The sequence below is a fragment of the Leptonychotes weddellii genome, unplaced genomic scaffold (genome assembly GCF_054177405.1).
Source record: "Leptonychotes weddellii isolate Sample4059 unplaced genomic scaffold, ASM5417740v2 HiC_scaffold_4238, whole genome shotgun sequence".
In the NCBI taxonomy this organism is placed as follows: domain Eukaryota; kingdom Metazoa; phylum Chordata; class Mammalia; order Carnivora; family Phocidae; genus Leptonychotes; species Leptonychotes weddellii.
In genome coordinates, this window is record NW_028008990.1 from 1 (window position 1) to 11,906 (window position 11,906).

Below are 11,906 nucleotides of genomic sequence, written 5' to 3' on the forward strand. Positions count from 1 at the left end.
GTAACCCTTACAAGAAATGGTCTCTTTTACCTTAAGAAGAGAAAACAAGATTACTAATGTATGGAAAGAGAAAGAGGAGACCTCCAGACCTGCTGGCACCTATTTCCTGGGGACCAGGAGGCGTCCACTAAGTAGGAGGTAGGACCTAAAGGGAAGTTAAAGGCACGAAAAGCTTGCTGGGAGAAATGCTTACAGGAGATGCATCAGGAACAAGTAAAAGCACAGCGGGGTCTGATGACAGCGACCTGAGGTAGAAATGAATGCAGCTGTGCAATTTTTTCCCGGCAGCGTTTAGTACTAAAACAGCACGAATGGGGGAAGCAGAAGCCGGGAGCGGTCCAGCAGCTCAGTCTGGCACAGAGCCTGAGGCAGGTAAAATGCCAAGCAATCCATGAGAAACAAGTGGCAACAGCAGAGTGTGAAAGGAGGAGAGAGTGACCATCAGGTGGTATCTGGAGCTGTGGACAAATACACAGGGGGATTAAAGGGGACCTTAGGGGTCCATATGTGTGTGAAAGCAAGTTCAGAAAGAAATGAGGTTGAAATCATGAGCAGGATTTCTTAAATTTAAGGTTGTTTTGCACAGAGCAAGTCTGGGTGATCTGCTTCTGGCTATGACTGCAGGATTAGGTTGGAGAGGTAAGGAACAGGGTTACTAAAATACCCCACAGCACTGTAACCCAGTGGTGATAGTTAGGTATAGACCTGGAAGTGGATGCCAGAGACCCTGACTGACGACTAAAGAAGACAGCTCCAAAGCAGATATGAATTCCCCAATGGATGTGAGGGAGAACCCGGTGTCAGTAAACCTTTATGGCTAAAGGTGGGAGAGAATCATGTTGCTGAGAAACAAGCATTTCAAGGGATAAAGGCAATCAGACTAAGCGCTACCCTGGAGGGTAGTAAAGACATTGAAGACTCTACCTCTTGGTTCTCCTTATATTAAGGCAAGAGAAAATGAGTAATAACTGGCTGAGGAAATAATTTTAATGGAAGCAGGGATTTCCATCATGTAAGTGAGTAAGAGAATAGTCCCTAGTATCAAGGACTGTTCTAGATACATCATACATACCGGGTCTGAAATCATGTCCCCAGTGGCTACAGCAATGAACTTCATCCACAGCAATCCGGGTAAATCTCCTGGCTTCATAGGCTTTCTCTAGTCTTGACATGAACATTTTGCTTTTTGCGATTTTCTCTGGGGTCACATAAATTAGCTTTAGCTTGGAGTTTTTATTTACCATTTCAGCATGAACCCATTTCACATGCTCCTATTGAAAGCAAAAACAGACACAATGATGGAACTAAGCTAGTAGACTGGGATACTAAGCAGTAAATGAAGATGCTCATTACTCAAACTCAAAGTTACTCAGGCAACAGCCTTGGACTGTTTTAGCAGATGTTGATGAGTTCATTAAAACAGCCTATGTCCCAGTACTAAACTTCAGGGCAGCTGTAAATAGCATTTTACATGTTTACTTGTATCCAAATGCTGATAAAAGAATGATCTCATTTGACAAAAAAACAGAACAAAAAATAAAAATGAAAACACTCTGGGGCACCTGTGGCTCAGTGGGTTGGGTGTCAGACTCTTGATTTCAGCTCCGGTCATGATCTCAGGGTAATGGGATCAAGCCCCGGGTCAGCTCTGCGCTCAGTGCCGAGTCTGCTTGTCCCTCTCCATCTGCCCCTCCCCCCCCCAACTCCTGCTCTATCAAATAAATAAATAAATAAAATCTTAAAAAAAAAAATCCCTGACTCTCCATGACTTCTGGCAGAGTAAGTGGAGAAGCAAGTTAAGAAAAGTTGTATTCACAGCCTATGAACTGCTAGTGAAAGCAAACAGAAAACTGGACTTGACTTTGACCCACCCTTCCTCTCTTTTTTTCTCTCCAATTTTTCAAATAGCAGTGATGTGGCATGAACCTCTAGTTATCTGCAACTTCTAGCTGCTTTCTATTATTATTACTCTCTTTTTCAGGGTTAAGGACATACAGTAGTAGAAAGCAATGTTCTCCACATTCATTTTGTTCAATGAGACAGTAGTTCGGACATGAGAATTTAAATAAAACAGAAATAGATGGGAAAAACTAAGGGAACCACGGCTACCTGGAGATATGGTTGACACCAGGTCTGGAAGGAAATATGCAAAATGAGCATGGAGTAACTTCTCATAAAAGCAAGCAAGGAGTCGAAAACTATGGGGTGAAGAAAAAAGATTCAGGAGCCAACCTGAAGAGGGGCTCACTGCCCAAAGACAGGACTATTTCAGCATAATAAAGAATAATATGGATTAAGATCTATCAAATATGTTAAATGTCCATAAGTTTATAATGATACTTAAAAAAAACAAATTGAACATCACAAAGAGATAATCAGAAAACCAAAATGTAGTGAACTGCAAGACAAAGACCCTGATTTCTTCAAGAAATAATTTAAATTTGCATGGGAAACAAACAAGAAATAAGGGGAACCTACAGAAAAATCAATAAAATACAACATACTCCATCAATCTATTCTGGAACATGATTTAAAAAAAAAATTTGATGAGAATATTTTTACTTGATGATGTTAATGAATCAACACTAAATTTTTTAGGTGTGATGATGTCATTATAATTATATCTTTCTCATATATACTGAAGGAGTTACAACTGAAATGATATAATGTCTGGGAAAGAAAGGAAAGAAAGAAAGGAAGGAAGGAAGGAAGGGAGGGAGGAAGGAAGGGGGGGAGGGAGGGAGAGAAAGAAAGAAAGAAACAAACAAACCAAGGGGGAGGAGGGGGGTTAAACTCCAGGTATACAAATGAAAAAAAATTGGTCATATGCTGATAACTGTTAAAGGTGGCTAATGGGTACTTGGCAGTTGTATTATGATTCTACTTTTCTATCTTTTGAAAATTTCAGTAATATCCTTTGTAAAAAAGAATAGGTGAGAAATGCTTATTCAACAGATGAAGGTAAGAGTCCATTCCCAAACAGACGAAATTCCACAGGGAAAGGGTACCTTGCTAGTAATGCACCGTTTGTATTTAATTATATCCCATAATTAGAAATTCTTGCTTACTCTTTTCTAACAGAAAATATAAAACAGGTCAGCTAATGTTTGCTGTAAAGTGCCAGGTAGTAAATATTAGGTTTTGTGGGCCATACAATATCACAACTACTCTGCCATTATTGTGTGGAACAGTGGTAGACAATGTGTAAATGAATAAGCATGGTTGTGTTCCAATAAAACTTTATGGACACTGAAATCTAAATTTCATATAATTTTCACACTTCATAAAGTACTCTCATTCTTTTCATTTTTTTAAACATTCAAAAATATAAAAATCAAGAGGTGCCTGGGTGGCTCAGTTGGTTGAGTGTCTGACTCTTAGTTTTAGCTCAGATCGTGATCTCAGGATTGTGGGATCGAGCCCCGTGTCAGGTTCCACGCTCAGTGGGGACTGTGCTCCCCATCTCCCTCTCCCTCTGCTCCTCTGCCTGCGCCCGCATGCACTTTCTCTCTCTGAAATAAATAAATCTTCAAAGTGTATATATACTTTTATAAATACCAAGCAGCAAAGACTAGAAAGGAACAGAGAACACCACCAGAACCACCAACTTTACAGGTAACACAATGGCACTAAATTCATATCTTTCAATAATCACTCTGAATGTAAATAGACTAAATGCTCCAATCAAAAGACACAGGGTATCAGAATGGATAAAACAACAAGACCCATCTATACACTGCCTACAAGAGACTCATTTTAGACCTAAAGACACCTGCCTATTGAAAGAGAGGGAATGGAGAAATGCCTAACATACTAATGGATGTCAAAAGAAAGCCAAATTAGCCATACTTATAACAGACAAACTAGATTTTAAACCAAAGACTGTAACAAGAGATGAAGAAGGGCACTAATATCATATTAAGGAGTCTATCCATCAAGAATATCTAACAATTTTAAATATTCCCCCAACTTGGGAGCACCCAAATATATGAATCAATTAATAACAAACATAAAGAAATTCATTGACAATAATACAATAATAGTAGAGGACACTAACAGCAAAAGACAGATCATCTAAGCAGAAAATCAACAAGGAAACAATGGCTTTGAATGACACACAGGACCAGATGGACTTAACAGATATATTCAGAACACTTCATCCTAAAGCAGAATACGCATTCTTTTCAAGTGCACATGGAACATTCTCCAGAATAGACCACATACTGGGTCAAAATCAGCCCTCAACAAATACAAAAAGACTGAGATCATACCATGCAGATTTTCAGATCACAACACTCTGAAACTTGAAGTCAACAGCAAGAAAAAATTTGGAAAGTCCACAAATACATGGAAGTTAAAGAACATCCTACTAGAGAATGAATTTTCAACCAGGAAATTTAAGACAAAATTAAAAAGTACATGGAAGCAAATGAAAATGAAAACATGACAAACAGAACAGTTCAACAAAACCAAGAGCCAGTTCTTTGAAAAAATTAATAAAATTGATAAACCCCTAGCCAGACTTATCAAAAAGAAAAGAGAAAAGACCCAAAATAAAATCACAAATGAAAGAGGAGAGATCACAATCAACACCACAGAAACACAATTATAAGAGAATTTATGAAAAATTACAGGCCAACAAACGGGGCAATCTGGAAGAAATGGACAAATTCCTAGAAACATACAAACTACGAAAGCTGAAACAGGAAGAAACAGAAAACTTGAACAGACCCATAACCAGCAAAGAAACTGAATCAGTAATCAAATATTTCCCAACAAACAAAAGTCTAAGGCCAGATGGCTTCCCAAGGGAATTCTACCAGACATTTAAAGAAAAGTTAGTACCTATTCTTCTCATATTATTCTAAAAACAGAAATGGAAGGAAAACTTCCAAACTCATTCTACAAGGCCGGTATGACCTTGATTCCAAAACCAAAGACTCCACTAAAAAGGAGAATTACAGACCAACATCCCTGAACAAGGATGCAAAAATTCTCAACAAGATACTAGCAACTGAATCCAATGGTGCATTAAAAGAATTATTCACCATGATCAAGTAGGATTTATTCCTGGGTTGCAGGGGTGGTTCAGTATTTGCAAATCAATCAATGTGATACACCACATTAATAGAAGAAAGCGTAAGAACCATATCATCTTCTCAATAGATGCAGAAAAAGCATGTGACAAAATATAGCATCCATTCTTGATAAAAACCCTCAATAAAGTAGGGATAGATGGAATATACCTCACCATCATAAAGGTCATATAAGAAAGACCCACAACTAATATCCTCAGTGGGGAAAAGCTGGGAGCTTTCCCCTACAGTCAGGATCAATATAGGGATATCCACTCTCAGCATTACTATTTAGCATAGTAAGAGAAGTCCCAGCCTCAGCAATCAGGCAAGAAAAAGAAATAAAAGGCATCCAAATCGGCAAGGAAGAAGTCAAACTTTTACTATGCGCAAACAACATGATACTCTATGTAGAAAACCCAAAAGACTCCACCAAAAAATTGCTAGAACTAATACAAGAATTCAGCAAAGTCACAGGATATAAAAGCAATGTAGAGAAATCCGTTCCATTTCCATACACCAATAATGAAACAACAGAAAAAGAAATCAAGGAATCAATCCCATTTACAATTGCACCAAAAACCATAAGATACCTAGGAATAAACCTAACCAAAGAGGTAAAGGATCTGTACTCTGAAAACTATGTAAGACTTATAAAAGAAACTGAAGAGGACACAAAGAAATGGAAAAACATTCCATGTTCACGGATTGGAAGAAAATTGTTAAAATGTCTATACTACCCTGCCCAAAGCAATCTACATATTTAATGCAAGCCTTACCAAAATACCACCAGCATTTTTCCCAGAGCTAGAACAAACAATCTTAAAATTTGTATGGAACCACAAAAAACCCCAAAGAGCTAACCAACCCTGAAAAAGAAAACCAAAGCTGGAGGCATCATGATTACGGATTTCAAGTTATATTACAAAGCTGTAGTCATCAAGACAAAATGGTACTGGCACAAAAAAAGACACATAGATCAATGAAACAGAACAGAAAACCCAGATATGGACTCACAGATCTATGGTCAACTAATCTTCGACAAAGCAGGAAAGAATATCCAATGGAGAAAAGAGAGTCTCTTCAACAAATGGTGTTGGGAAAACTGGACAGCAACATGCAGAAGAATGAAACTGGACCACTTCCTTACACCATACACAAAAATAAATTCAGAAGGGATGAATGACCTAACTGTGAGTAGGAAACCATCCAAATCCTACAGGAGAACACAGGCAGCAATGTCTTTGACATCAGCCATAGCAACTTCTTCCTAGACACATCACCACAGGCAAGGGAAACAAAAGGAAAAATGAACTATTGGGACTTCATCAGGATAAAAACCTTCTGCACAGCAAAGGAAACAACCAACAAAACTAAAAGGCAGCCTACGGAATGGGAGATGATATCTGCAAATGATGTATCTGATAAAGGGTTAGTACCCAAATTTATAAAGAACTTACCAAGCTCAATACCCAAAAATCTGGTTAAGAAATGGGCAGTAGACATGAACAGACATTTTTTCAAAGAAGACATCCAGATGGCTAACAGACACATGGAAAGATGCTCAACATCACTCAACATCAGGGAAATACAAATCAAAACCACGATGAGATACCACTTCACACCTGTCAGAATGGCTAAAATTAATAACATAAAAAACAACAGGTGTTGGTGAGGATGTGGAGAAAGGGGAGTCCTCTTGCACTGTTGGTGGAAATGTAAACTGATGCAGCCACTCTGGAAAACAGCATGCAGTTTCTTCAAAAGGTTAAAAATAGAACTACCCTACAATCCAGCAATTGCACTACTAGGTATTTACCCAAAGGATAATACAGATTCGAAGGGGTACATGCACCCTGATGTTTATAGCAGCATTATCAACAATAGCCAAACTATGAAAAGAGACCAAATGTCCATCGACTGATGAATGGATTAAGAAGATGTGGGATGTGAGTGTATGTATGTGTGTGTGTATACATATATTTATAATGGAATATTACTCAGCCATCAAAAAGAATGAAATCTTGCCATTTGCAAGGTTGTGGACAGAGCTAGAGTGTGCTACGCTAAGTGAAATAAGTCAATCAGAGAAAGACAAATACCATATGATTCCACTCATATGTGGAATCTAAGAAACAAAACAGGGGTGACTGGGTGGCTCAGTTGGTTTAGCATCCGACCCTTGGTTTCCACTCAGTTCATGGTCTCTGGGTTGTGGGATCGAGCTCCGCATCGAGCTCTGTGCTCAGCAGGGAGTCTGTTTGGGCATTCTCTTTCTCCCTCCCTCTGCCCCTCCCCCTGCTTGCATTCACTCTCTAAAACAAATAAATAAATCTTTAAAAAAAAAAAAAGAAACAACAGATGAACATATGGGAGGGGGGGGAAACAAACCATAAGAGACTCTTAACCATAAGAACAAACTGAGGGTTGACAAACTGAGGGTTGATGGAGGGAGGTGGGTGGGGGATGCGCTAGATGGGTGATGGCGATTAAGGAGAGCATTTGTTATGATGAAGACTGGGTGTTGTATATAAGTGATGAACCACTGAATTCTACTCCTGAAACCAATATTGCACTGTATGTTAACTAACTAGAATTTAAATAAAAATCTGAAAATTAAAAAAAAATACACACACACACCATTCTTAGCTCACACACCATATAAAAATAGGCAGTGGGCTAACACTGGCCCATCAACAGTAGTTTGCAACTCCACATATGGTTATCACTTTATAATTTTATAACCAACTCAGTTGTAACCAAGGCTCCTACTTCAGTGAAGAGTTTAAATTAAAAAAAAAAAAAAAAGAGCTGCAGAAGCATACCTTAGAACTAGAAGCATTTAACATGGTAGCTGAAATTCCTAATTGTTTTAAAACCATTAACTGGTCTTCCATAAGAGAGATCAATGGGCAAATCACAAGGGTAAAACCTAAAAGAGAAAAAGTGTCTACTTTAAATTTTACACTACCTCTAGAATAAGTCTCATCCACTCACCTGAGGGCATCACAACATCAATATACTACCTATTTTTCATTCTAATTAATAGAAGAGATAGATATAAATGACCATTAGCCAAATAAGCAAATATAAGATTAGACAGAAATCTCTTCCCTCATTCAATACTATAAAAATAAAAATAGATACCATTCTGAATTTTTACTTATTTTAACAATCAGTATTGGTCATATTAGCAAAATATTATAAATCTAGTCAAATACTGTCCAGTTATATGAGGAAAAAGTTATTCCAAAGCTTTCCAAAGAAAACACAGCAACCTGTATAATTACAAATAATAGTGACATGAGTATTCTTCTACTTACTGTACCAGGTTAATACATGCCAAGTAGAAATCAGTGAACAGTTTACTGACTGAATGAAATGCTGATAGTATATCCCCTTTCTCTTATTACTGAAATTGTGCACAGCTGTAAGTTATTCTACATTATTAGAATCACTAACTTATGTCCTGTAGTTTGTTCCTTAAAATAACCTCAGACAGAGAGCAGACCAATTAAAAAATATACTCAGATTCAGACTTTAGCAGGGATTTGCCATCTCAAATAGTGTCTCCGCTGTGTTTTCACATTCTCCTTCATCAGTGGTATGTTCTCATTATATTTAAACATGGGCAAGTCTCCCTTATCTTTAAAACACCCTGGACAGCTAATTTAGGGCCCCCTCTCTTTTTCCTGCATAACAATTCTTTCCAAAGAACGTCCCATTCACTAGTTCTACTTCCTCAACTCCTCTTCTCTCTCTCTCCATTCCCACAGTTCTTTCTCCAAATGTACCGTATTTCAGTGAACAACTTCACCATTTGTCCCAGCCTAGAATTTGGACATCATTCTAGACTATCCCTTCTCTTACCACCCCCGCCACCCTGCTGATCCAATGAAAACAAGTCCTACTGAATCTACCTCCTAATTATTTCTAGAATTCTTCTATCTTCTAAAGCACAATTCTGACTAGTCTCTTATCTATACAAAACCCTTCACTGGTTTCCCACTAATCTAAGGAAGTTTTTATAATCAAGATTCTTTCCACAAGTCTTGCCCCTCACTGCCTGCCACACTGAAATTCTTCCACATTACTGAATACTCCCAACCATGCACGTTCTTACTTTTGAGCTCAGAAACAGTGCTCCCCTGCATGAACACTTTTCCTTACTCCCCTGTCCTATCTTTGCCTACTTATTCTTCAGCTTTTAGCTTAAATGTCATGTTGGCAGGACAGCTTTCTCTAACAGCCCCTAGGCCAGATCTTTGCACTAACTTAATTCCTATTAAAATCTTTATCACAAAACCTTTATTGCAATTGCTTACAATTACCTATATTCTCTAAATGGGGGTCAATAAACTAAGGACTAGCTGCTTGTTTGGGTAATTCAAATTTTAATGGAACACAGGTACATCCATTAGTTTACGTGTTGTCTATGGCTGCTTTCATGCTACAGTGGCAGAGTTCAGAAGCTGCCACAGAGACCATATGGACCACAACTATCCCATTTACTGACTGCCTCCCTAAGGGAAAGTCTGCTGACCCCTGCTCTATACCTTTGCTAGTTCCCAAACAGCAGCACGGGTATCACCTGGGAGCCTGTTAGACATGCAAGATTTTGGGTCCCACACAAACTCAGAATCTGCATGTTAATCACATCACCAGTGATTCTTACACATGTTACAGTTTGAGAAAGCCCTACTTTACACCGTGAGCTCTGTGAAAACTAGAACTTTGCCCGTTTTTCTCACTACTGTTATCTCCCGTGCTTAACACCATAGCTGACACTCAATAAAGATCTGGGAGTAGAATCCAGGCCCATGGATTCCTTTTCTCGTACTTTTTCTCCTACAACATGTTTTTTTATTATGTTTTAAGAACGAGATAAAAGAACTAATTCCACTCAAAGTCTTTAACATACCCTCTTTAAATGAACCCTTTAAAATGTCTATTAACATAAAGATAAAATAAAACTGCACTTGATTTTTACATAGGTATAATTAGAAATGATTTTTTTAAGGAATTAAAAGAGAAATGGCATTTCTTCAACTTAAATGAATTTTTATTAATACATACCATCTGAACATAATGCTGGTAACTGGTAGCATAAGCTCTTTCCACCTCCCGTAGGCATAACAAGAAATACCTCCTTTCCAGACATTGTTACATTAATAGTTTCAAGTTGAAGCAGTCTGAACCTCTGCAGTTTAAAGACATTTCGCAGAACATCTTTAACTTTACCAGACCAGGGAAAATCTAGACAGAGAAAAATAAGTTTAATACATTAGAACTATTTAGGATTATAAATGAGATACAAACATGAATGGCTGCTTTTAGACTAGAGAAAAACAAGTAAGAATTTATATGACTTTAAATACTATTAACAATTTAACTTTTATACTAACAATTTTGGGATTAGTTTAGCTCATGAAGCTAAGCAAAAACACATTTAATGTTATATGATAAGAAACAGTACATCAGGGGCGCCTGGGTGGCTCAGTCGTTAAGCGTCTGCCTTCGGCTCAGGTCATGATCCCAGGGTCCTGGGATCGAGCCCCAAATCAGGCTCTCTGCTCGGCAGGAAGCCTGCTTCTCCCTCTCCCACTCCCCCTCCCACTCCACCTGCTTGTGTTCCCTCTCTCACTGTGTCTCTGTCAAAAAAAATTAAAAAAAAAGAAACAGTACATCAGAAAAAATGAAAACATTTGCCAGTTGAAAATTAACCTACACATAAGAGGAAGGTACTTGACAGGTATTCAAAAAACAGTCTGAATGTTGATCAGGGAATTCAGAGGATCAAATAATCTCAAATATCATCAAGTTAACAATTACGTGGAATTTTTTTATATAAATATCTTGTTTAGAAGTGAATCCCTGGAAAGCAAGGCCCATAAAAGCATTGCAATTTGAGAGTCATAGTATTCCATTATAATGTGATAGCCGATGATAAACATGATGCTTGGCAAGATCTTGAATCAAGAAAGGTGGGCAGGAAAATGAACTAGACTTTGGCAAGAAGTTTGAATCTACCTTTTTTTCTTAGTGGTTTAATTTTTTTCTAGTTAAAATTTAGAAAATTTAGTTAAAAATCTTTTTCCAAGCATTGATTGATGCTGCTAGAACCAGATTTGGAAAAAAATAATGAGTCTGAATAATAAAGCTTCATTCAAAAAGAACATGGGTAAGAATGGTTTGCATACTGGTTTCCCATGCCGCTTAAAGAGTGGCCAGTTTCCCTCTAAGCCAGTGGAAAGCACTGGTCCAGGAACAATGATTTAACTCCTACATGAAGAAACAAGCAGAAACAAAACTAGCAAAGAAAAACAGAGTAAACCTTCTTTATTCCAAGCAGCAGGTGAAGAATCCCATTCACTGCTTTCCCCAGCACCAGAAGCCTCTAAATTCTGCTTTATTTGGTTTGTTAGGATGTTCTTTTTCTGAATAAGCTCTTGTTGCCTTTCCAGAAGTTCCTGAATTTGAATGTCTACTGCATGTAGTTCATTGGTTACAGAATCCAATTCTTCAGTTAGACCTACAAGGAAGGAAAAAAAAGATACAATGACTAAATAGTTTTAGGTTTCCCTACTGATTTTTGGATATTGCTCACCATTGAAATTACAGACAAACTTATAGTAGTAGAGCAGGGTGGTTAAGGGCATATGTGTTGAAGTCACACGACCTGAGTTAAATCTTAGGTCCTCTTCTTAGCTCAGGCTAAGTACTTAAGCGAGCCTCAATTTCCGCAGCTGGAAAATTTCCCCATCTGGGTAATATCTAGCTTTCATAGTATTGTTTTAAAGAATTAAGTGAGATAACATATGGAAAGTTCTT

General features: G+C 37.9%; 1 protein-coding gene across 1 annotated transcript; it reads right to left on the reverse strand.

The window, feature by feature from the left end:
* Nucleotides 1–986: 986 nt before the first annotated feature.
* On the reverse strand, nt 987–11,762 carry LOC145719408 (ATP-dependent DNA helicase Q1-like). Its single transcript, XM_081810898.1, has 4 exons — nt 11,410–11,762; nt 10,152–10,331; nt 7,901–8,007; nt 987–1,271 (listed from the first exon to the last, which is right to left on the reverse strand). Exons 2-4 carry the CDS (start codon nt 10,234–10,236, stop codon nt 987–989), a joined length of 477 nt encoding a protein of 158 aa, XP_081667024.1. The 5' UTR covers nt 10,237–10,331; nt 11,410–11,762.
* Between the last annotated feature and the right edge of the window lie 144 nt (nt 11,763–11,906).

Bases quoted from the DNA above. Each gene is read 5' to 3' on its own strand.
- LOC145719408 (XM_081810898.1), bottom strand. From the start codon at position 10,236: ATGTCTGGAAAGGAGGTATTTCTTGTTATGCCTACGGGAGGTGGAAAG. The intron at 8,008-10,151 runs GTATGTATTAAT...TTTCTCTTTTAG, and splicing joins ACCAGCATTATGTTCAGATG to GTTTTACCCTTGTGATTTGC. The intron at 1,272-7,900 runs GTATGCTTCTGC...TGCTTTCAATAG, and splicing joins TAAATGCTTCTAGTTCTAAG to GAGCATGTGAAATGGGTTCA.